Source organism: Calypte anna, chromosome 2 (genome assembly GCF_003957555.1).
Source record: "Calypte anna isolate BGI_N300 chromosome 2, bCalAnn1_v1.p, whole genome shotgun sequence".
Taxonomy (NCBI): Eukaryota; Metazoa; Chordata; class Aves; order Apodiformes; family Trochilidae; genus Calypte; species Calypte anna.
The window spans coordinates 61786849-61813900 of NC_044245.1; the positions used below are offsets into that span (position 1 = coordinate 61786849).

General features: G+C 36.6%; 1 protein-coding gene across 2 annotated transcripts in view; it reads right to left on the reverse strand.

The window, feature by feature from the left end:
- Nucleotides 1–26: 26 nt before the first annotated feature.
- Nucleotides 27–27052, reverse strand: part of RANBP9 (RAN binding protein 9) — a 41204-nt gene continuing 14178 nt past the window's right edge. The window contains exons 3-14 of one of the 2 annotated variants that reach the window (XM_030444538.1): nt 19229–19281; nt 17243–17410; nt 14151–14173; nt 12201–12385; nt 11436–11548; nt 10023–10131; nt 8437–8627; nt 6485–6632; nt 4702–4823; nt 2231–2382; nt 1609–1720; nt 27–702 (exon numbers count right to left, since the gene is read on the reverse strand). In XM_030444538.1, the coding sequence (XP_030300398.1) occupies nt 572–702; nt 1609–1720; nt 2231–2382; nt 4702–4823; nt 6485–6632; nt 8437–8627; nt 10023–10131; nt 11436–11548; nt 12201–12385; nt 14151–14173; nt 17243–17410; nt 19229–19277 (1503 nt within the window). In that variant the 5' untranslated portion in view covers nt 19278–19281 and the 3' untranslated portion in view covers nt 27–571. The remainder of the gene's footprint in view (nt 703–1608; nt 1721–2230; nt 2383–4701; nt 4824–6484; nt 6633–8436; nt 8628–10022; nt 10132–11435; nt 11549–12200; nt 12386–14150; nt 14174–17242; nt 17411–19228; nt 19282–27052) is intronic. The other variant, XM_030444537.1, reaches the window with a different exon arrangement.

Consider the following 27052-nt stretch of genomic DNA (forward strand, 5'->3'; position numbering starts at 1 on the left):
AAAAAACTACTAAGATCAACAGGTTGGGATTGTAAGTAGCAACAAACATATTCACTCAGCTCCTGAGTAATTCAAGTTTTACAGTACACATTAAAAAATATCATTTCTTCCCATCAACACTATATATCCAAACCATCAGGTGTTTATGCATTTTGCAAATTACACTGATTGAACTATGTAACAATGGGGGTGGAGGTTGGCAAGTCATCCTGCTTGACGTTTACATCACCCACATGCTAACACATCCATGTTTCTATTCGTCTCACCACAAGGTCGCAGGATTTTTGGTTTGTTTTGGACAATTCGTTTCAAGGATCTGCACTTGTCAATTTGGATGTCTGACATTATCAGTGATATTTTCGACTCTTAGTTGTCTAAGAGGTTTCAAGATGGAAATTTTGTCCTAACACTAAGTTAGAAATCATTTGCATCATGCTGTAAACTAGGAAGCAACATAAAGCGACAGACTTGTCCTTAGTACATAATTAAAATTCCAAATTCCAGTCAGAAGAGCTGGTCTGCTTTCCATGGTGAATATGCCACAACACCTGTCAGCTCTTCCAATGCATAGCTAGTGTAGGTAGTCTTCCACAGTGGCAAACGCACAGGAGCCGATTCCTGACCGAGCCATCAATCCTAGACACTGTGAGGCTTGTCCCATTGCTAGGGCAAGGGGTGGTTGCTTTGGCAGATTGTGAGTCTCTGAAGAAGAATCACAGCAGCAGTTGCAATGCCCAGTTAATTTCATAGGAATGCACTGAGAACTTTAAAAATTAAGCTGGCTTAAATCATTAATTTCAAAATTCCTGTCGTTACTTGCAGAGTTTGCTCTTGCAGTGAGACAGAGCAGGAGCATCCAAGTGACATTTTCAAATTCCCTGTACTGCACCTTTACTGAACAGGCCGGGTTTTACTTGAAACATTTACTTGGAACAACAAGAAAAGAGGTTGACATCTGTTTTATTAATATGCCCCCCAAACTATCCCTCTCTTCTACCATAACAGTGCTATGCTTAGTTCTTGTTCATCTTGTTCATCAACTGTACTGTCTCCAGTTCTGGGCCCCTCAGTTTAGGAAGGGGATTGAGGTGCTGGAACAGGTCCAAAGGAGGGCAACTAGGCTGGTGAAGGGACTCGAGCACAGACCCTATGAGGAGAGGCTGAGGGAGCTGGGGCTGTTCAGCCTGGAGAAGAGGAGGCTCAGGGGAGACCTCATCACTCTCTACAACTCCCTGAAAGGAGGGTGTAGCTGGGTGGGGGTTGGTCTCTTTTCCCAGATGACTTTCAACAAGACAAGAGGGCATGGTCTTAAGTTGTGCCAGGGGAGGTTTAGGTTGGATATTAGAAAGAATTTCTTTACTGAGAGGGTGATCAGGCATTGGAATGGGCTGCCCAGGGAAGTAGTGGATTCTCCGTCCCTGGAGATATTTAAAAAGAGACTGGATGTGGCACTCAGTGCCATGGTCTGGTAACCGCAGCAGTAGTGGATCAAGGGTTGGACTTGGTGATCTCTGAGGTCCCTTCCAACCCAGCCAATTCTATGATTCTATGATCACTGGACAGAAAGGCTGCCCAGGCCATGCATGAAAACTGCCAGGCCCCACTCACCTAGTATTGCACTGTTGAGCACAGAGCACACGGGTTCTCTTTGTATTGGGTCAAGCTGATTTCCAACAGGGCTGCTCCAGGGATCCGAGTATGCAAGTAAACTGAACGCATCCTGTGGGAAGATATTTTTCTGTTATATCTCACTGCTATATTCTAGTGAAAACTAGAACCATTTTCTTATTTTGACTCAGAATCATAAAGGTGCTTGTCAATGTCCCTCATCAACAACAATAACAATGCACAGAGAACTAAAGAGAGCATATTTTAGGCATCTGTATCAGCCCCCTTTCCTGCGGTTCATTGGTCATTAGAGATGAAAACTGCACTTTGATTCAGTAGCCTGTTATGTGGTCAGAAATGAGAACGAGAGAAGTGCTATATTACTCTGGTTTTAATTGTATTCCAGTATGAAGTTATCTTCCCCGTGATTGCACTACAGAGACAAGACAGCAGACAGTGCTATGCAGCTGACTGAATACTGCTCTCAGAGCAAAAAATAAATAAATTAACAATATCACAGAAGTTAAAGCAGAATAGTGCTGCAGTGCAGCATGTGGCGGAAATCATCTGCTGGGCAGCAGAGTTACTCATCTTAACACCACCATCTCAAGAGCAAACATACCTTAAGCATTTTTTTATTTGCTGTGTTTTTGCCACATTCTCTTCTTAGTTGCTCACTCATCGCTTGCAATTCTCTTCCAAAATGGATCATTCTTTCAATAGCTGCTTGGCTGCCACCGCAGAGCTGACGTCTTAACTGACTTGAGTCTACTTCTGCAAAAACAACACCGTCATCACCACTGCTAACACAGCTGACAACAACCACCTATGGACCTACAGAACCCACTGACTTCACTCAGAAGACAGCTGCCTTTTCAGAGAAAGCACACGGAGACCTCGGTGTAACCCCTATACCATGCACTGCTGAATTGCTCCTTTATAAACACGAAGAGAATGGTTAACTAATGCTGAAGGCCGTCTACACATCTTGTTTATTTTGCAATGGTTAATTTTGAACCATCTAGACTAGAAATCAAGTTTTACTCTAAAATTTTATGGGAGCTTAAAATGAATAATGACAATAAAAGCTCATGCAACCCTACCTTTTTAGTTCTTTGCCACTGCACTTCTAAAGATGTGCCAATGTGGAACAGCTAACAGAGTAAAAAGCCCTCAACTTCCCAACAGCCACAATGGATGTTGCTACAAGATTAATATTTACACTGTCTGTTCCTCTTGCAGAACATATGAGTGATTTTTGTGTGCTTCTTTCATAATCAAGAATAACGATACAATCAATTTCTTTATTCTTTGCTACGATATTCCCCAAAATTAGTGATTTAAAGTAGCATTTATGCAGTTTATGAATAGTAAATCAACCCCTGGTTTCTCTACAGTTCTGCTTTTTTAATATCTGGAAAAAAAAAAAAAGGGAGGTGGGTGGGCAGGGAAGCATTTTCCATTCCTTGCCTTTTTTCACCAATAGGATCAAGCTTTGAATCATAATTTTGATGTATGCTTTAATTACAAAAACTTCTGGTTTTAACATTGCTATCCAATGTTGTATTTTAACCACAATTTCAAATAAGCGTATGAAAATGACTTTTTTTTTTTCCCCTTTTCTTTTTCTTAAATGTGAACCTATCACATCTGGGAAAAAAACTTGCCTACTTAATGTTGCATAGACAGCACTGAAAAGAATATAGAAATATTTCAAAAACAAAACCAAACCCAAACACCAAAAAACTGTGGGGTGTAAACAAAGTAGGTTGAGGAGACATTTCTTTTTTAAAAAGGTGAAGCGCCCACAAGTCTTCAAGCAGTGGTGTTTGTTGCTAGCTGCAGCCCAATCTAGGACATCACTTTCCAAAGGCAGAAAACAACTCCATTAAAAAAAAAAAATCAAAACCAAAACACAAAGAACTAGAGGCTCTGTACAACTGCTTCATGTCTGTCACTGCAAGCCTCTCTGGGAAAGGCTGCAGAAGAGTCAAGATGTGTTTTCTCTGTGACATAAATAAGTAAATCTGTGACATAAATATCCAGTTTCAGAGCATAATACAGGGAAACAGCCTGGAAATTCGAATCCCCCCCCTCCAGGAATGTAACAGAATTGTATTTTCTTTTCAACAGTTAGTAACAGCAGGAAGTATTTAACAGCAAAGCTGTGTGAGCAGCTGCAGCAGCAGGTGCCCTCAGAACTGTGAAGCGCTCACAGGTATTGCTAAGTGCTGATCAACTTTAAGAACTCAGTCACAATGTCCTGAGTGTCATGTTTCTTTTAAACTACCCATTAAATGATGTCTGGTTCAATCAATTGTTTGAGAAGATAGTTGGAAGTTGGAAGAACTTGGAAGTTGGAGAAGTTGGAACTGTGGAAGTGGCTGGGCTGCATTCCTCCACATCTCCAGCAGCAACACCCATTGCCTAAGCAATGCCCACCCGTATGGACTTCAGTGATCTGGCTCCCCTTATAGGACAGGGACACTGGCACTGTGACCAACAGAGCATACCAAAAAAGCCTCTTATGGTATGCTGGCAGCCATAGGATATTTAACTTCTCATCCGTCACTGAGGTCAATAGGTATGACTGAGTATAAAGCAGAGCAAGTGAAACAATTTTTTTTTTTTTTAAAGACAACTATGTAAAACTATATTATTATTTTTTTTGCTCTTCTCAAACAATTAATATTAGTCCTTTGCATTCTTCAATATAAGCTATTTGGAACTCCTGCTCTTAACTGTTGAGTGCAGAGATGCCATGAGTGCCACGGATGGTCAGAGGAATAGAGGAAGGGACAAGCAACCTGCCAAACCCCAGGCATGCCACACCAACAGGATGTTTCTTCTCAAAGATACTTCCCTAGAAACTGATGCTGGTTTTAATATCCACAGGACACCAATTTCCTGTTCTCACACTGACATTGGACCACCTAAATGAGTGGTTGTAAGATTTACATCTAGTAACAGCAAAGCAAACAAACAATCAAAATTAAGATCTGATCCCTAATTTTCAAGTTGGGAAGCATTGCAAGTAAAAACATAACCTTGTTGCCATCACTTAATAAAAATGTAAGAAATATCACTGCAGACCCATTTCTGTGTCACATTCTTCCATTTCGTGATCATGTTTAGAACTACCATTTAGGAAGCCATTGGATGAAGTCTCAGCAACCCCATTGGAGTAGTGATCTGTTTCCATGTCTACATCATTGCTGAAAAGAGAGTAACAAATACAAGTTTTATGCATAATCAAGTACTTACGGTTATCTCCTTCACAAGTTAAGCATACTACTGCCTCATCTTGGCTACTGAAAAGCTGCTTTTATATATTACTAAGACCACAGTTTTTTCCATAGCAAATGTTGATATGATAGCACTAGGGAAATGTTAAGGCTCTCTCAACTAAAATTAGCATTCAGTAAAGTAACATTTTCAGGTGCAGAAATATTAAACATACCCATCATCATTCAGGTGTAAGTAGTGCAACATTTCAAGATACACACCAAAAAGTTCTTACCGTGTTCATATATCTCTACATGCACAAAGCTGGAGAAAATGCACTGAAACAATATATGATTCCCTTTTTCTTTTTTAACAGAGTTAACTCAGTATGCTGCCCACTGTGGGAATATAGGTAAAAATTTCTTTCAAAAAAGCCCTGATCCTCATTTACTCTCAGTGAAATTACATGAAAAAAAATTCAAAAAGTAAATAGTGAGTAAACCATGACACTGAAGAGATACTCAGAGCCAAATTCAGGGCTCACAGTGAGTCACAGAAGCACTTTTAGAAAATGCCACGGGACTGAGATTTGATGACAGTTACATCCTAGACAGTTCTATTTTATCACGGAGAATGACACCCTAAAATGTCTTGCAAGACCAAAAAGATTCACTTAAAAAAATGCTCATATCTTGCTTCTAAGCAACCAAAAATACTCAGCTTCCTTTGAGGAAGGAAACCAAAAGTCCTCTCTGACTGGGGCACACTGCAACCAAGGAATTGTTCTGGTGCTGTGAAAAATCTCTGAAGTTGCCTGGACACTGCCAGGCTTTTTGGCAAAATCAATTGCCGATTCAAACACCACCCATGAAGTTAAAAAATACTTTTTGTTTAATCATTACTTTTACTTCCCCCCCTCCCAGTCATCACTATCCAACTGAAATAATTTTTGTTACTGCCATGTCATCACATCCTACTCCCAGTTTCAGGAATCCATCTTGGACAATGCAGCTGAGTACTATTCACATCAAGTTAGGTTCTGCTGCACTTCTGCAAGACAGAGCTTAGTATTTACTGGTTATGAATAACCATATTAACCCTGGTTAATATACGTTTTCATCCTCTGAACTGAATGTGTTTGAACAAGTGTCAGCGACTGGAGTGGGCAAACAATTCTTGTGTGTGCAGTGGAAGGCAGTCCCCATTTCATATGCATCTCAATGGTGTTTACTTTGCAGATAGTGCCACAAATGGGAGAGAGTATCTAGAAACCTTTTCACTATCTATGTGAAACGTGGTTAAATCAATGTCAGTGGTTTAAATTAAAAACCCAAGTGCTGGAGAACTAGTTAATCTTCACTATACAACTACAAAACTGACAGTAAATAGCTATGAGGAAGGTAATTTATTTTTATCTGTTACATTTCTTTAACTGAACAGGAGAAAGCAGTCCACTGAGCTTGAGAAGCTAAAACAAAACCAGAGCACACTAGAGTGATCATAAGCTCTAAGTCTTATGTAAGCCCCTTACACCGTTTTAACTGTTCTTGAAAAAAAAACCCCAAATTCCACTGAAAACTTTTCTCTGAAATAAAAGCACATGCACAACAAAAGCATTAATGTAAGTCAGAAGCATCTGAAGTTTATTCACCTGGAATAGCTGTTAACCTGCTGTGATCTTGATACATTTAAGTTGTTGAGCTCTGGTACATTCAAGCTGGTGGTCGTGTGTTTACTGTGACAGTAAGATTGATGTGCTTTATTTGATATTACTCCATTACTGCAACTACTTTCAAACCCTGAAAGAAAGTTTTAATAACTGTAATCATCTACCAATTTATTTGCAAGTACCCAGTTACAGAAGTGAAATTCTATTCTAAACCATTCTATGAAATAAGCACAGCTTAATTGTTCCCAGGAAGCAAACACTAGATTTGCCAGGCAAAAAATCCCAACTACTTAGCCTCCCTCTTTCAAGTATTTGAATCTTTAAGGTTTCTACAGTGGAGATGTAAAGCATTATTTAATGAGTAGCAACACATACCAGAGAAGGTTTTTCAGCTGTACTTACATACTCTCAGAAAAAAATATCAGTTCTAAGAAATTCATCTATTTTGCAGTTTTTTGTTTTGCAAGATCTAAAAATACTTTCTAAGCCACTGTAATCATTCTGAAAGGAATCAGACATTCATCTTACTAATTGCAAAATTCTCTCAATAAATATGCAGTAAAATTCAGTGCTGAAAATGCTTTGCATGTTGCTACACTTAAATATAGCCTCCCCTCCTTATACAGTTTATTTGTTAATATTCATCTTTGCTAAATAAAGTTACACCATACTGTGAAATTATGATGTCTCTCTTCTGACCCTTGTTAAACATAATCAAGAAACTACTATTTTAAACAAACCTGTAATTGCCAGCTCTTTCACGACCAAAATCAGGAGCTCCCTAGTATCTCCTAATATAGTAGCAGGTCACAGGAAGAGGTTTATTATAAATAAAATACTCCTGCCATTCAGGAAACCCCAAACCTCAAATCTAATACTTTCATCAACTTATTTACTAAGTTGTGCCTCTGTTTTCAGCGTTACAAAGTTAGAGATATTTTCTGCAGTACCTCCCAATAATCACCCAAAGACTGAAGAGAAAAATCTGAGTGGACCTCCACTCACAAAGTTGTTAGCAAAGTCTGACACACAGAGGAAATAAAGGCAAAGCTGCTGCCTTTCCAAAGGCAGAAGATATTCTGAGGGCCAGGGTACACTGGCTTCCCCCAAAGAAAAAAAAAACCCAACCCCCCTCGCCCAAAAAAAAGTAAAATTAAAAAGGCCTCTCGTTGAAATTTAAGAATGAAACAAATTAAAGCTGATGGCCTCCATCTTCTACCTTAACAGTCTTGGGTTCAAAGGTGAGAGTCATGAATCACTTTAACACACCCAAATTTTCCACAGGGGTGCTCTGGAAGGTATGGGCAGCTCTGAACATTCATGGCTCCCCACCAAAGTTCTAACACCACCTAGACATTCTCAATACTCTTTCAAGTGTGCAGACTGAAATTTGGCTGCCAGCAGAAGGTCTTTCACCTAATTCAAACACCCAGTTCCTGGTATTTCCTGTACAAGAGCATCAGTTTCTATTATTCCATAAACATCATAGGAAATAGATCATTTTCACTAGTTAACTGGATTTAAACCACCTTGCCAAAGCCATAAATTAGCATCGAAAGGATTACAGAAATTTGCATCAGAACTTTCCACCTCCCAGAAGAAAGCATTTCTTAGAAATCAGTGGCAACCTACTTTCCAAAACTTCTTAAAACCAACAGAACACGCAGAAAAGATTTTATTCTACTTATCCACTTTCCATTTTCCCAGTGACCAAGAATTACATATTTTCATCATTAAAACTACACTTTCATGCAAAGCATTTGGTATCAGCTCTTAAGTAAAACAAGTTGTCAGTCTGTGAGTATTTTTACCTCCTCCTTGTATGTCGTGTAAAAAAAACCCCAAACACCCAATAAAAAACCCCAGTACGTATGGTATATGTGTAGTATATCAAAATATAAATCTTGTTTGTTATATCCTCCATATCAGCTTACCAGAAAAGTGTGTGCTGTTCCCTTTGCCCATCACCAAACTGTGAATATTCATTCCATGGCTGGGACTCATGCTAGGACTACTGAAGGATCGTGGGCTTACAGGGTAATTGTCTTGGGATTTTGGACTGTGGCCTCCCAAACACCGCACTTCACTGTCTGTACCATTCACCATCTCTATAAACTGGCGCACCCTAAACAAAAGGCAAAAAAGTTAAGCCAATAAAACAATGAACACGCTTAAATTTACCAATAATAACAATTATTTCATTTTAGTGTTAAATTTACAGACAGTCTGACTCAACAAAATGATAGATGTCAGTAACCCAATCATCAACAAGCTTTGCAGTATTCAGCCAAAAATGTGCAATTAGAAAAATCTGTGAGGGAGGAGAACAGGATTATTATCCTTCGAGGACAGACTTTGGCAATAAGTCCTCAAAGTTGAGAAAGCTAAACTGCATTTTCTAGTTCTAACTGTTTTCTTTTATTGGCAGGGGCAAGGTTATTTCCTGAGAAGGGTATGTCTTTATGTTGTCATGTCTGTAACTTTTCTCAAAGTAAATGAGCATATTTTGTCCCTCTGGAACAGTAAGCATTAAATAGTAACTTTTAACATTAAACATTTGCATTCGGAAACAGTTTGAAAAGCAAGCTTATATACAAACCTTCCCTTTAGAGGCTGTTGCTCTTTGTCAATTTTAATTTTAAATAAGGAAGTTTTACTATAAGCTTCCAAGGAAGCTCAGGACTACTGTTTAATGTTTTAGGCTTGGGTAGTCTTTACAGAACTGGCAAAATTTAGAAAGAGTGAGAGAAAGGTAATTTGTCTTTATCAAGTGAAGCCTTTCACCAAAATGTTCAGATTTCATGAACTCTGTGATAAGCCTGCAGTATTATCATGTGAATTCTGTTTAGCACTTGAGCATGACAGACTTCAAACGCATTCCACATTACTTAACTGAATATAAAAACTGAAGTGCTTTGTTCTTACAGGAGGTAACAGATTTTTTTTTTCTGCATTCAAACACTGCAACATGATACAAAATTCTGAAGGATCAGCACAGCTGATAAGTAAAAATGCCAGAACGAAGGTGACTACTGTGTGGGTGCCTGGGAAGCCAAGAGAACTCTTTGGAATTATGGAAGTTCCACAGTAGTAGCCAGAGGTTTCTAGTGAAGTGACAAGGAGTCAAAACAGCTCGTTTGAACTGTCTTTAAAGTCAGTCACCCATTTGTAGGAACAGACAAACTCTTAACCTTCTTGAATACAATAGTGTATCAGATTACATTAAGCTTTACTTGACACCCAATTGGAATAACACTGGTTTGAAAAATTACAAAACTTAGTTCTAGATAACAAGTCTAGAGGGAGATGTGAATTATGCTGCAAACCAGGACCTTGATGACAAAACCTAGTTAAACATGTAGCAAATAATACAGCATTAAAAAGTGAACTATACACATTTGCTGAAAAATGCTGCTTAACTTTGTTTAAATTTCCATGAAAGCTTTAAATGAGTAACTGTCTTGTCTCAGAAGGTACTGTGTCATCTATAAACACACATCTGTATAATTTGAAGACTCACTTTAATGCAAATAAGAGATTAGGATTTCTTTCTAGTAAACTTGGATACAACTGTTGTGTTGTTTCAATGGCTTCTCCCATTCTTCCTGCTAAAACCAATTTCTGAATTCCTGTTCACCAAAAAACAAATAAGAGATTAGGATTTTTTTCTAGTAAACTTGGATACAGCTGTTATGTTGTTTCAATGGGTTCTCCATTCATCCTGTCAAAACCAATTTCTGAAATTCTGCTCACTAAAACCAACATCAGTTAAATGGACATCTTACAGATTAATACAAATAGTAAATTAGTGATTAAAAGATGCTGCAACCATCAAACAACAAGGTTTTTTCCTCTTAGAAAAAATGGCGTATAGAAATATCACACTTTCTTAAAATGTTCAATAGGAAAATTGAAGAACTGCACTTCACCTACATGTATCTAAATAAGTATTTAGTATTTTTATTTATTGCCAGTATACAACTAGTTTGTACACAGATTGCTCATTTAGAGTTAGATTAAGGTTGCAGACACTCTTCTGCAGTTTCTCATTTTCATACTCTTACAAAGGAGCACATACCAAACTATCATCACCCAAGAACATCCAAATTGCATCCCACCTCCCACAGTTTCGACTAAGAAAAACAAAATTTAGTCTCTCTCCCCTACAACACATACTTTCAGCCAGGTTACAGTTGATCAAACCTTTCTGCAGCAGTCCCTGCTTTACTGATGAGACTGTTGCTGTAACCTGGCATGAGTTGCAAAGAGCCTCACAGCTCTATCCACAGAGAAATTGATCCAGATGAAAAACAGATGAAAAACAGGCAAGTGGGTTATTTTTCAACCAGAGCAGTTTCCCTGTGTGGTATGTCATGCAGTCACACAAACACCTGTGTTCATAAAGCATGGATTTAAATGATCAGGGAAGACACTTTAATCAGGCTGCCGAAGAGCACTGCCACAGCAAGTTTGAGCTGAACTGCTGTTAGTTCTCCTTGTCTTCTTTGCCTCACATCTGTAAGCAAGAAACTCAATTTTCATTTAATTTATAAAGCATCCTCTAAGTTCTACCCCTTTTCACAGCCAAGATAAAAGTCTAAATGTTTGTCAAGACTAAGTTTTATATTCCTGTTTGTTACTTTCACAAACACTCAGAGATGTTACCCACATTAATTTAAGATCACATTTTTCTGCTTGATAAAAATGCAACAGGTAATATACCACATTTCTGCTACATAAAAAAAATTCCAAAGTGTTAGTGTGGAAGTTCATTTTAAGCAGCTGTTCATACATATAAAACTTTACATGACATCAGAGAAATGTACTATGGAGTAGTGCTGAAAGGAAATTTTACAATTATTATTAAAAGAAACTTTTAAGTAATGTTTGTTTAAGGGAGGAAAAAAGGATGTAACATGCTTTCCAGGCTTACTTTGTCTATTTTTAATGGAAGCTAATTCTTCTAGCACAGTCTGGTCTGTGGATCTGGCGAATGCCTCTGCTGTTGCACAGTATCCATGGTGAACTAAGTAAGATGATACCATTCTAAAATTAAACAAACACAAAACCCAGAAACACTCATTAAATACAGGTAAGAAACCAGTAACTTTATGAACATAAAACACCTTCTCCGGAAAAGTGACTGAATTTAAGAATTCTACTTGAAATTCAGGAATTTCAGTACAAGTCATAAAAATTAATTCAGTTACAAGCTAGTATCTTCTTAGAAACTGCACAGAAAGAGAAGTTTTTTTAAAAGTACCATGTTGTTATGATTAATTTTAATAAATGACTCATCACTCAAAGGTAAGCTCAATTAAACTATTATCTGCTATTTACCTTTTTTCCTCATTATATCTACTGAGTGAAATTTCTGCACACCAAGTTTTTGTTGTCACTGAAGAAACAGAAAATGCAGAGCCACAACCACCATTTTTCCAAGTGAGTCACTAACAAGCCACATCACCCCACGGGTGCTGAAGGCTGAGACTGTGAAGTGACATTTCCAGAGCACCTATTCACGCTTTATTATATATATATATTTATATACATACATATCAAAACTGTTATGCCAACAAGATATTTCTACTAGCTTTTAATACTCTGTAATTTTTTGCACAATAGCTACATTTTAAATAACTCTGAAATCACACAATTATTAACTGCTTTTTAAAATGATCAATATTCAAAGTCTTACTTCTGAATCATTGTTTGCCACTCTCCTTCCCGATCTCCTATTGGAAATCTGTCAATCTGTGCTTGAATTTTGGTTCTCCATTCTCTCATATAGTCTTCAATATCAAATACAAATGGATGTTGTCCAAAATTAGCATCCACAACCTCTCCTGGTGTTTGAAGCCCTACTGTAGGGTACAAGTTTGGCTGCAAGAAATTTTTTTAATTAGTTTTTTTTCTTCTTCATCTGAATTTCCACACCATTTTTTTTAAACCTCCGATATAATATCCCCAACACTACTAGAAGTGTGAAGCAGCAAATACCTCTGGATCATCTGTCTAGCAGTTATAGAAACTTCTACCTATCCAGCAATACAACTGATCAACTTTTATTCCCATGCTCATAATTTTTTTCATTTTGAAATAATAAAGCCTTACTAAAATGTACTTTAAACTGAAGTTTAAACTGGGCTGAAGTTTACAACTTTGCTTTCCATTTTACAAAATTTTCAATACCATTTTAAAAATGATTTTTAAAGAGCAGGATTAAATTTTCTTTTAAAAAGAGAACAAAAATCAAACTTATAAAACAGGCCATTTTCAAGTGTAGAGCCTAAAAAGAACTGTAACAGTGCATTGAAGTTCTCATGAATTCTGGACTTGTAGCTAGAAAAAGACTTTAAAGCATTTATTGTGCTGTCAGTTTTGTTTTCTGCTTTTATTTTTCTGCTTTGGAGATCAAATTTGGAGATGCAAATTTGAAATACACCAAATATGAGAAAAGTAAAACCTGCCTGCTGGGATTAAAGGAACTTTCTTAAATGGCACTAGAATTGCAGCAAGGACAGTGCAACCTGTTGGGGTTTTGAGTGGTTACTTTTTTAATGGGTCTGGGGGTGTTTTTTTAATTTATTTTTTTTTTTAATAAATATAGCTACATAACATTTACACTGCAATCAATGGTGGCATGGTATAATAGTATGCTGAGCTATAGAACTATTCACTAAATAAATCAAAGCTATCAGAAGGAAGTTACCAACAACATGCAGGTCAGCATGACCACTAAAGCCCAGGGAAATAAAAAAAAACATGCCCAAGCTGACCTTGCCCCCCTTTTCCACACTCACCTCCTATTTATTTTTTTCTCCTTTACCTAGCTAGACTAAACAACACAGCACAGGTCTCAGATCTTTTAATGAGATGAAAATAATCAGTTCTAGTGAGGAAGATCCCAGCTTCAAATCCTGGTGTCAGTTTCCCTATCCTGGAAAACTGACTTTCCTAATTTGCCTTAGTACCTGTCCTTGCTACCTAAGGCCACAACAAATGGAGGTGCTGGCCAGATGAAGGTACATCACATACTGCACCCTAACCAGATTAAATCAGAATGAAGTAGATGAGAAAAAAAAATTGTTCAGTACCAGTAGCATAGGGTATACTTATAACAATTTAGTTGGTTGAAAAGCTCAAAGACTTCAGATACCTGCAGCCTTCTTAAAAAAAAAGTTAGTTTGATAAATTTGCCCTTATGAAGTGAACAGTAGAGAGAACATTTTGAAAAACAGGCATCAAGCATGAGTTACAACGACCATGTTGTAAGTAGCCAAACTTTGAGTACGCACACTAAAGCCTGCCTGTGTCAAAAAATCACTGGTTTTTATTATTTTCTGCTTAACTTCCATTAGAACTACCTGCACATTAAAAACTTGGGAGGTTGGATTAGATGATCTTTCGAGGTCCCTTCCAACCCCTAACTTCCTGCGATTCTGAGAAGGAAAATCCCATGAGGATTGATGAAAAAAGAAAAAAGAAACTGCTTCAATTAACAAGTAAGTCACAGAATATATGAGGAGAAATACAGAAATATTTGATACTAAATTGGTTAAGATCATCATTGCTGTATTTCCAAGAAGCATAAAGTAAATGTGAGTTACTTTTTAAACGTTTAGAAGTGAAAATGCACTTATCTTACCGGTAAATCTGTGAAAGCGATGCCTGTAATCAAAAGAAAATCAAGATTAATTTCTGCATGTCTGGACTTTGTTCTTGTTTTTCTTAGTGTATCACTGTATGTTCAGAAAATTCACCCAAAGCACCTCAAAAATAAGTAATTAAGTATGGCAGTTTCCAAGATTCTTAGGCACAATTGATGTGCTTGAGTAGTAATGGGCAGTATTTGGCAAAAAGTTATTTTCATTCAAAAGCACTCAATTTGCCTAAATTTTTCAAAATAGGGCCTAAGATTTATAAACCATCATAGAGATACACAGAGTAACATGTACGGAAATTCTGACTAGAGATTAAAAGTAACAGTAAAACAAAGAATATCTGACATTTTTGTCACTTGCATGTTTTAATGCTGACACATCAGGATTTAACAGTGTCTTTTATTGTTCACAATTATTTTCTTCTTTCTGTAGGCATAATCTTTACATGACCACATGTGTCTGTAATACCACAAACCAGTCTGGGAGATATTTTACTCTAATCCACAATAGGGTGTTATGTTTTGGTCTTCAAATAGAATAGCTTAGTATCTTGTGATATTATTTCAAGCACCCATCAGACCAAGGCAGTGACTGCTGTCTCAGGATTAGAGAGAAATCTGACCTCTATATGCTTCAGGAACTTCAAGCAATTATTGAGGGGGTTGAGGGGCTGAGGAGGGGGCAGAAGCTTTAAGATAAAACAAATACCAAGAAACCTCCTTCTCACAGCCAAATGGCAACAGTATTTCATCATTTCCTTTATGGTTTCAAGTATTTCTTCAATATTTTTTTTTACAAGTGCATGATTCAAATCCACTTATCCCTTCGAACTCTGATTTATTTTGTATCACTGCCTTTTTGAATTTAAGATTAAAATAAAGATTTTAACCTTTTGTCCTATATTCCATCCCTGCTCTCCATCTCGATTCTTCATCATCGTTTCAAATCACAAGCATCTGGATTCCTTACTCGCATCTTTTGACACCAAAGTAACATACAGAATGAATCTATTTCCTCCCACCACACCTCAAAGCTACCTGTTATTACGTAGTTACATCCCAACCTTTCCTAAGCTGTTGCTCCTTTCTCTAGCACATTTTGATACAAACCTCTCTCTTTTCCAAAATAACTACAGCAATAAGCAATGGGGTTTTTCTGGGCTTTTTGGTTTTTTGTTTTGGTTTGCTCTGTTTTTCCCCAACCCAGGATTTCACACTTACATAAATAATTGATTAGTCCTTTTTGTAGCATCAAATCCCAGGCTGAGCCAGAGATTTCTAGTCCTCTAAAGTCCATCTGTGGCCCAGAGAAGAAACATAGATGTCCTCCAAGTCACAATCATCTCTGAATTCTGGACAACCAGTGGCAGCAACAACTCAGAAAGATAGCCAAAATTTCTCATTTCTTGTTCCCCTTATCAGTTTTCCTCTCTTAGTTATTAAAGCTAGCAAAGCCCACGACCACAGAACAGCTGTCATATTTCCTTCTGAAATCCATGAAGTGTTTGTTGGATTCTGTCTGTGACAGATGACATTTTAGTAGCCTCTCCTCAACTATGCCATTCTGTTCTCTTCCTTAAATAGACTTTAATCACTTGGAGTGTAGCTTTATATTTGACCTAATCCAGTCTGCTTTAAGACTTCCACTGAAAGAGAAGGTTCTGCTCCTCCTTCCTTAGCTCTTCTATACATGTGACCATAAGGGCAGTCAGAAAACCAGTGACTCTTTGCTTGATCAACAACCTGCTCTTAACTTACCTGCAGGCACGTTGTTCCTAGTTCCAAAAACTAGTTCCCCTTCTCAGCTTTAACCCAGTTAAACATTAGGGTAAACACATGAGCCTATTATCTTCCATTTTGACATATACTCTGAAACAGGGCCAAGACAAACAACTATGCAGTGTTCAAATGTCTCACTGCAGTAGGCCTCTAGGTAATAAGTCCAGGTAGACTCATTCAGTTTAGAAGAAACATTAAACCATGACCCAATAGAATTGCTGAAGTGATTACTTGGAATGACCTCTGGAGGTATCTAAGCCCTGCCCTGAGAAGGGGCAGGACAACTGAAAGCTACACTTAATTTGCTCAGGGCCTAAGAAAGCTAACAGGCAGGCTTGTTTTAAGAGACAACAAGAAGAATTTAAACCATGTCCTTCCCCTTACTACTTTCCAAACCTTCTTCATGTTTGGGAATGTGAGAAAAGAATAGTGACTTCAACAGTGACTATCTCAAGAACCTCTTATTTAATTTCAAGTCAGTCTCTCTTCTCTCTTCATATCACATTTCTGCCCATGACAAAACCCTTATTTATTCTTTCTCAGCTTTACCCCTTGAAACTTCCTACTCCTCTCAGCATAATTCCAGAATCTCTTCCGAAGCTGTTGCTCTCTCCTTAATGCAGGAAGCAGATTTTCTTCCTTCTTTATTTGCACTCTCTCTTTTTACTCAAACTGCATTAAGTAACCAGTTTTATATATTTTATTTATTTTTCTTTTTTTTCATCAAAAACTTAAGGTATACCCCATCCTCCAGCCCCCTTCAAAAATTGTCTTGTAGTGTTGTATAATGCTAAAATTTGACACCAGGATTCAATGGACTTAATTTTGACATAACAGCTTGTATAATTCATAGCTTTAGCCCAACTATGCCAACTGACTCTTGACTTGGAATCCAAGACACTGTTCTTCAACAAATGTTCAAAATAGTGCCCTATTAATAAAAAGATATTAGTAAAGGCTAGCTATTCCTCACACAGCAGTCATGAATTTTAGTTATACCCAGTCTCTGCTTCTCCACTTCTTTTGTATCTATTCCCTTACATCACAAACTTCAAGTATTATTTGTGCCAGTCCTATGGAATAAGATGCTATGACAAATTCTTCCAATGTTCACAAAAAAAAAAATTAGTGCAAGTGGCATACAAGAAATTACTCTTCCCAATTCTTTAATTAATTCCTTGCTTATGAGACTATCAAAAGAACTATTCAAACACTTCATTCCTGACATGAAGAGAATTTCAGGTTTACAACAGACTTACAGACATAATGTTACCATTAAAGATAACGTTTCTCCGTACCCAAGCTGTGTCCATTCTTTGTGTAGAAGCAAGTATTATTGATAAGGTTGACACAACAACCAATGACATCACCCGTAGTAAACGTTGGGCCGTAGGGCTGTCCAGTTCCAGAGGAACAGAATGAATGTCCATCATCTCCATGGTAACCATATGAATGTTTATCCCAACCTAGAGAACAAAAGCATTTGCAATTTATTAATTTCCTTTATTTCTAAATTAAAGACTACGTAAAGGTAGCATTCAGCTCTCTGATTCTAAGATTTCTTGTCTAACTAACAAATCTGGTAAATTTAAAAAAGAAAACTTCTTTTACCAAAAAGGTTGAAAAGGTAATTCCATTTGTAGCACCTAACAGGTAATGCAAATTCAGATGATATTTTTCTTCTTAGGTTAACACACAATACTATCAATGCCAAAAATATGATGAGGTACAATCTTAAAATTTGAAAAGCTATAGGCAGATCTGATATGTCCCAATAAAGCAGTGAACATTCTCCTGTTCTCCCTTTCATCTTGCAGAACTATTGCTGCTATATGTCATAATCAAATTCTTCACAGCTAAAACCCAAACATGCACCTCTGGGGAAACACATTTCTACTCCTTATTCTTATTGACTATTCAGCAGCAAGCATAATCTGCATAATCACAGATTCTCCAGACTATAGTGCCACCAGCTTTGCTGCCTCTAAAAATTAAAAATAATTATCAATATAGGTGAAAGTCACAGCCAGCAGGCAGATCATTATGTATGGATATATGCTACTCATTTTGCAGGTGAAGAAACTGGAGAACCAGTTAAGAAGCTTTGTATTGTTATACTACTCAATGAAAGTAAGACAGCAAGTCTGAGCTCATTTAAAATAGCTGTCCACACACTCTGTAATTCAGTACTAAACAAGAACACACAGAAAAGTAACCTTTCAAGCATCACAAAATCTTCCTAATGGATCTATCTATTCAAAACAATAGAAATCACCACATTTTATAAAGATGTGCATTTTTAGTATAAGAATTTATACTGATAATTCAAATTACTCTTAAATAGTAAAAGGTACTGGGGTTTATTTTTCTTATGTCAAGATGCTGGGTAACAGGTTAATTTGAAAGTATTTTCAATACTTAGGCCCTTGATCTGTATGATCAGTGGCAGCACATTAAAAGCAGCCCTCAATAAATCAATATCTCAAATAACTCCAGTTACATTAATCAGTAGTATCTTTGACAATTATTTGCAATAAATCATACTTAATACCACCCACTAATAATTCATCACCCTTAGCTGGGCTTACAGGGACCCCTTTCAGAACAACAAATAGTCTTTGAGCAGCTTAACATGATTTTACACCTGGCTAATAGTAATATTTTTTTTTAATTGAGTTATAGTTTGGTTGTTTTTTATATTTAAAGATCAGCTTGGAAAAAACCAACATGTATACACACACAAAAACCTTCTTTAAATAGAGATAATGCAGACAATTGTTAAGACGACAGTCCCTGGACCATGGAGGTCAATGGAGCAGTCAAAAATTAAAACTGTGAAACATCCTTACTTACTATTAAGGTTAAGAGAGGTAAGAGTTATAGAGGTCACTCCATGTTTGACACAAAGGTTTTATCATACTATCTCACCTTTCTTGGGCTAGAAATTCAGTTTATGGGGCATGGAAACCGATAGCTTCCTTTTTACCAGGAAACATTATGAAAATTTAAAAATACTTGTTTGCTAAAACGTATCTGCATGATGTTAAAAATAACACTAAGAGTTGAGGAAAGTAGTACAGGAGCAAATGTACAGCAAAACAACTAATAAAAAGCTAAACTCTTAAGCTGCAAGCATTACATAATTCAGGTAACACACAACAACAGATGTCATGCTACACACTCTGTTGCTTACCAGAACCTTCCCATCAAGGTCAAGCATTTTTAAAAAAAAATAATTTACCAATGTAAGTAACTTACCAAATGTAATAAATACTCAAACATACCTGGAAGTCTGTTCATGTTCACACCCTGTGCTGAAAGCCCAATTCCCATGTAACTGTAAAAATGAAAGAACAAAATAAATGTATCTGTTTCTTAGAAAAATACATATGTATGTGGGATATTGCCCAGAAACACTGTGCTCATTAATCATATACCAATCAAGGTGCTGAGAGGACATTTAATACTGGCACAACAGCAGAAAAACTGAAAAGTAATTCCTGGTATATGCTGTATATAGAGAGATTCTGTCGCTGCAGGAGGTAAGGACAACTTTATTCTCTTTTAGACATCCTGGCCTATTAATGGAGAATACTGCTATTAGGCATAAAGTTTAAAGCATGACTGAAGAAAACCAAAGGCCATGCCATATTTTTAAAGTAGTGGTAAAGATATACATACACCAGCTTCGTCACCTAATTATGTTTTGCAGACAAATTGGAATGAGTAATTTTTCAAAACACATTCAAAACTGTGCATTATTTTAGCATCAAAATGAATCCCTGCACAACACTTGTGAAAAGATTGGACTGAAACATTAGAGGCCTGGATCACAGAGCAGAATGCTATCTTGAGAAATTTACCAGCATTTACCTAGCTACTGGCAAACTAAAGAGGGAAAACATTTTTACTACACTGACCAGCAATCTTGAGTCTAAACAAGATACTGCTAGGTCAATAAAGTCCCAAATTCAGCTTTACAAACATAGCTTTAATAAAGTCTGTGTATAATATAGTTGCTAGCAATTTAACTTTGTGGCATTTGCTGCTAAAGTTAACAATCCCCCCTAACAAACAAAACCAAAGTCACACTACTTGGGGGGAAAAAAATAATTTAGTTTTACTTCTGTTTCTTAAGAAGAAGTAATTTTATGACCAAGATGACAGGAAACCAGAAAGAAAACTGGCACAATGAAACTCTAGGCTGTCACCCTGCTCCCCAGAAAGAAACAAACCTTGCCAACTAAAAACAACCACCAAAAAATCACCTAAATGTAACATTTTCTAGTTAGTAAAACAAAAATAATCTTTACAGTAGTTCAAATTAGTTACATAAATTTATAATGAAATAATCAATATGCTGTATGGAAAAAAAATCATCCAACTACGCCAATTTAAAAATAGTTTAAGAAAACAAAACCAAACATTTGTATTCCTATCTCATAAAATGCAAATTTAAAGCAACTATTCTATTAAGGAAGTACAGGTTAATCTGCTATTTTAAATGCATTTTATATAGAATGAATCTGAGCATAAAATCCCAGAAGTCATATGCTTAACTATATACTGAGCTTTACTTTTTCTATAGATCAATTTCACCATTCACAGTAACCACTTCTATGCTTGATGTTTACAAAGCCCTTCTTTGATAACTTTTCATGTGTGATAACAGTCTTCATCTCCCTCCAACACACCAATAACATTAAATGGAACCTCAGAAAGTATATATATATATATACACACACACACACACACATATACCAGATACTACATTTAGAGATACTGAACAGCTTAAGCAAAAGGTAGCAAATAAAAGCCTAGACTTTGCTGCATTGCTAATTACATTACTGAGGCAACACTGCAGCAGCAGGCAACAAAACAATTCTCAATGTAAGCAACAAGTGAAGAACCCCTGATACTGTCTTTAAAAAGATGGAAGCTATCATTAGAATAGCCTGGAGTTTGATGCATGGAGTGTTGAAAGCCAGGCTGGATGGGGCCCGGTAGGAGGTGTCCCAGCCCATACAGGAGTTGGCACTGGATGATCTTTAAGGTCCCTTCTAGCCCAAACCATTCTACGATTCCATAAAGGATTCTCATGCAAAGACGGAAAATCTGTTATTGTAAAGTCTCCTGTTAAAGAGAATTTATTAAATAAAGGAATTTTATTTTTTTGAAGTTGTTTTAGATAATGTAAAGAACCCCACCAACTGCAAAAAGCCTTGATTAAGGTTACAAAAACTTGATTAAGGTTACACAGAAATGTAAAACGCTAGACAGAAAACTACTGCCATTTTGGTACTGTTTTTTCTTCCTCAGATATTCTACCTTCCAAGCTTTCTCTGTCCCAGTAACAATTATAAACATGGCTCCATTGTATTTAACATAACTGAGAACAAGAATTATTTACCCAGTGGCAACAACTAGAAGGCACTAGAAGGCACTAGGCACTGACATCAGTTCAGTGAGACAAGTGATATTCAGCAATCTAGTATTTTTCCCTGGGATTCACTTACAAGCACTTGTAATATTAACATTTCATCAAGGAGATGTGGTATTGATACAAACTCAAGTAATCTTACATGAAAGCATTTCAAATAATTAAAACATTAATTATAGATATCTTTCAATAGAAAAAAAAGAATGGCTACAGTTTATGGTTTGGAAAGCTAACTTATTATTTGCTGTAGCTGTTGGATAGGTGATCTCATGTTCAGCCAGATACAATACACTACAAATCGAGGGGAATAGAAGTGCCAGGACAGATAAGCTTATGATGTTCTAAAATTCATCAACAGCTGTACTTATGTCAAACCACTACATGGAACCTTTTTTTTTTTTCCCCTGATACCTGTAAGCTTAAAAAGATTTTTCGGGTTTTTTTGTTGTTGTTTTTTTTGTTTGTTTGTTTTTGTTTTTTTAAGAATTCTAGTCCCTGTTTAGGTCTAGAGCTACTGCCTACATACAAAAAGACTTGCTTCAGTAGCAGGGTTTAGATAAATTGGCATCCTATTTCCTTAAGGTTCACATACTACATCTCAGAATGAGAAGAAAACCAGTGACAGAGCTATGTATATTTTGCCTTGTATTCCACGATAAAAAGGCAGGGCAGCACAAGCAGCAGACACTCGGGTGCAATGCAGGACAAGATGACTCCCAGCCAGTTCATGATGCATTTCCTGCTCACCTGTCACATTAATAAGTTTGGTCTAAGCCACAGCCTCAGATGGGAAGAATGGGTCCACTTAGACTATGTCACACAATATCAGCAGCCTTGGGGAAACAGAGGCATCAACACCAGGAAGCAGCACGCTCGCTAAGACATGTAGCACCTCCCAAAAATGGACATGACACAGTGGGGTTTGACAGAACCAAACCAAGAGGGTGAATAATGTTGTGATTCTGATGCCACCTCCCTCCTTGCTTGACTCCCTTCCTTACCTTCAGATGATGCCTCCACCTCAGACCTCAAATCATAAACACCTCTGGTTGCTGTGCTGGGAGGATCACTTACAGAAGGAACTGGCCTGGGATCCTTGTTACTAAGAAGCCTCTCTCAGAGCATTTCAGTTGTACTTATCACCTCCTTAAAGTGCTCAAGTCTTACAGGAGCCCATAAAGTTATAAACAAGATGTAAAACCATTCATGGAATACATGAAATCAACCCATGAGAGACTGAAAGAAGAGCCTGTGGCTGAAAACTGATTGAAATGCAGCCAAACTAGCATTAAGGACCAAGAAAGGAAGTGCATGTTACATACACTCGTTTTACATTTCAAATTGTACTTATTCTTATTCCACTTAACTTGCAATATTACTATTTTAATGTCTCAGCACACCTAGTTTTACATTTCACAACTGCAACTCATACAAAAATTTTTAGAAATATTAAAAAACTACAGAGTTTAAAATTTTCAGAAAATTCAACTTTTTGACACAAAGCAAAAGTATATGTCAAAAGTAGAGACACTGGGATATTTTTGTTTCCACTAACACAGACTGAAAAGCCTAGGCTTGTCTGTAGTGAAATACCTAACAAGCAGCCAGCTCACAATAACTGTTTTCTCTCCTATCTTCTCAGTAAGAGTTAAATTTTGCTGAAGTGTAGAGTTTCTACGTGGATTTCTGAAAGTGAGGGGGGAAGAATCCAAAACAACAAAAAAACCACACCCCCAAAACAAACAGAATGAAAAAATATCATTAAGAGATGGTACAGAGCTGGAGACAGCAAACATAAGGAAAAAAAACCAGCAGTTTATATAAAAGATACACAATTCTGATTTTTATTTGAAAGTGTTCTGCTAGCTCTTTTAGCAACTGTATTGAAGGTGTAGAGAAGATCTTTCAATGTAGAGGCTGATAATAATTAGAATTCAGGTTACATCATACCCCACACATTCTGTAAAGAATACAGAATATCTGAAACTATACCAAATCACAGGTACCCCAGAAACCTTATTAGAAACTAAAGAGAAACTAAAGTATAAAATAATCAATCCTCTAGTTTAAAAACCAAAACTAACAACCTCAAATAAATATTCCACACTGTATTTGTAAAGATAAGTACATAATAACTGATGTAATAAACTGATGTAATAAAGATAAGTAAAATAATAACTAATAATAATAACTAAGTAGTGAAAAAAAATTAAATCCCTCCCTACTGCAGAGATTTCACTAGCAAACTGCTATCTGCAAAGAGTAAAACTCCTTCTGACCTTGTGCCTGCATGTTCTGTTATAGGCAGTATAATCTGGGGAACTATCAGTGATGATGAAAGTAAGTACAAGTGGTATCTTTTCACCTACAAGGAATATATTTTTAAAAAGCAACTTCAACCATACAGTGTTAAAACCTAAGTTACCATAATCTCTGTAAGGAACTTAAGTCTAAGAACTTAAGTTTACACCCATACACAGCTCAAAACATCCTAATGTTTCTAATGCATCGACTACTAAAAAAAGTAAAATTAACACGTTTCAAAAGTAGGCTATATAACAAGTGCAGCTTGTTTTATTATCAAGTTTGTATCTTAGAAAAGGGTACAAACAGAAAAAACTGCAATATCTGTAGAAGATAATTTGGTCTTAAAATTCTTAAATGGCCTTTGCAAGTGGCTGACCTGCAAGGATATAAAAAGTCAATTATGTTCTCCTATAGATGTCTACACTGTCTTCACTGACACTGTACTGCAAGGTCAGAAGTACAGCACACTAAAAACTTCTCATTTTCATCTTTAATACAGTTACTCTGCATTAAAACATGCTAATCCAAGACTTACTGTCTGCACAATCACAATAAGAAATGAGCTGTTAAATTTTTTTCTATTTAAATGTTTCAAAATATGCCATAAGACAGTTTAAGTCTTTCATTTCAAATTGAAAACAAGTTTAATTTTATGGAATGTTTCCAAGGAAACAGTATTTTGAACATGATAAACCTAGTTTTCAGATTAATTCAGTTCTACACAGAGAAGGGCGAGGAGGGGAGGGAGAAAAGGCAGTATTCCTGTAACATTTCGGTTGTGATTCCTACAGGTTTTTTCCTGGAAAGATTCCCATTTACTGACATCCCTCTTTCTTTCTGAGGTTGCACATTTCTGTCTTGTGACACTTCTTCCAAGCTCTAAAGCCTTTTTGGAACCACGCTGTCAGAAAATAGGTGCCCAGACAATAACATACTCTTAGTCTAGGCTGTGGTAAGATCATCACCCATGTGCTATATTTATGTGAATGAATCTCATAGGAAAGAAAAAACTTTGAAGACTTTGTAAAAAACACAGGGACAAAGAAATTAAATGTATTCTCTTTACTTTCTTTTTAATTAGGTATCTTTGTTTCTAAAAAAAGAACAGCAAAGAAATACCACTCTAGTTCCAGTTCCACATGTTTCTGACCGCTTAAATACAAACCTCAAACAATCCTCTTGCACATTTAGTTGATGTTAATTTCTATCAAATGTTTCGTCTCCCAAATTCAGGTAAAATTGCTAAATTTTAAAAAAAGACAGACTTGCTGTTTTGTGACAACAAAATCTCTTCTTGCAGCCACTCCAGTTCAAATTCAGACACCAATGCAAGGAAGCTACTTCAGACTTTATCAGATTCTACTCTATAATGCTTCAAGTCATACGTAAACAGAGACTGAGTTAGGTCTGCATGTTGTTATAACAAATAACTGCTGAGGACATACCTAAACTATCAAAAATAGGTATTTAGACTGTACAAAGTTTTAATTTTAGACTAGCATACAAACAAATACAAACAAAACTAGCAACTGATTATGTCCTGGTTTTTTTTTTCTGGTTTTCACTTTTGTTGTGAAGAAGAAAATAGGTATACTGTGTGCTAAAGGAGACCTCAACTTACAGTAACAGGAAAATTTGCAATTAAAAAAATGTAGTTTCTGTTTAAAGAGTTAGAGTTACACCTCCAACCTCTAGAAGATCAGAAAGCATTCGTATTTTACAAATATCAATCAAACACACTAATCCAGCTAAGGCTAAACCATGTGTGCCATGGAAATGCTAACAACTCTCATGGTATTTCTTTGTTTTAGATAGTTGTTCTTTCTTCATTTCTACATCCACTTCACCACATACACACATATACTACAAGCTACTGCCAAAATAACAGATCATCCACTGCATGTTAAAAACTAGCCATAATCCAACAGGTGTCTAAAGACTTATCAACACTGCTTTACCAAAGAGCATACTGCTTACTTGCTGTAGCAACATTTTATTTTAGTGCAGAACATCCAGCATAGCCTAAACATGCAATAAACCATAAAGCCTAAACAACCGTGCTCACATGTGTAAGCCAAGTGTTATCTGTTAAAAGACTATATCCCTCTAAACTTGGCTTTCTGTTATCTGTTAAAAGACTATATCCCTCTAAACTTGGCTTTCATTTTTTCTTCTAGGTGGCTTCCAATTCTTGCTTTGATTCTTCTTTTTAAAAAGGCACATCTGCTTAGAGGGTTTTGCATTTTAAGAATACACCTTCCTTAGCTGTTCTAGAAGCACTAAAAACTATCTAGAAGTAAACAGCATTAGTATAATTTGCCCACTGCTAGTAATTGCATTTACAAATCAGTGATGAATAAAATAAAGAACTGACAGAAATTCAAGACAAAGATTAAGGCGTAAGGTGTTTTCCCCAAAAGCTCATTTTCCTTAGGAAAAATCTTCATGGTGAAGGACTTAAAAAAAAAAAAAAAAAAGGCAGCTGTATTTAATTTAAAATTCAATAGGCATAAGCTGGTACCATGACCCAAAGTAGCATTCCCAACCCTCCTGGGCCATATGGTCATTTTCTGCCCCAAGTTCCCCTTCTCTTTTGCTTGCTATAGCTACTCTGAAGCAATGCAGCAGCCATAATGAGCAACAAACCTGGCTAAAAACTAACACTTTTGAGGTCAGCTACTGGGGGAACGACCTACCCAATCTATAGCTGAACACAGTCACAAACTGGGACAAGAGAACTGAACTTACTGAGTGCTCAGAGAACTGCTTCTCTTCACTGCCATAATCACCACAAGGTCATCAAACTATATCATTAGAGGAAAGACTGTAAACATTCAAAAGCATTGCCCTGAATGGAGATGAAATTCACTACAAGAACCAGCAAGTCTAAAATGGAAACTCGAGTAGTAAAGAATGATAACTTAGTAGATCATATGCATATAAGCTGTTTGTAATGTAAAACAATGAAACAGTATTTTGAACTTCTGAAAGGCCAAGTAGCCAATGGATTACCCTTGACAGGCCCTTAACATGTGAAACTGGAATATGCTTATGCAGAGTGTGAAATGTCAAAGAGTGCAACTTAAGGCTACAGCAAAGCTCACAGGCTCTCAACCAGGAGAAATCATTGGCAGCTCTTCACAATTTAAAAGGATGCCCACAGCAACAGCACAAAGCTATCAGACTTTTAGATAAACCACAGCAGTATAAAGCAAGTATCTTTGGTTAGTGTTTCCCTCTTTTACCCAACTAATACCTGAAATAAAATATTAACCTATGATTGGGGGCTGTAAGGCAGACATATTATGGCTTTACACAAAGTCAGAGGACTTAAGTATGAAAAGAGTAGTGCAAATGAACT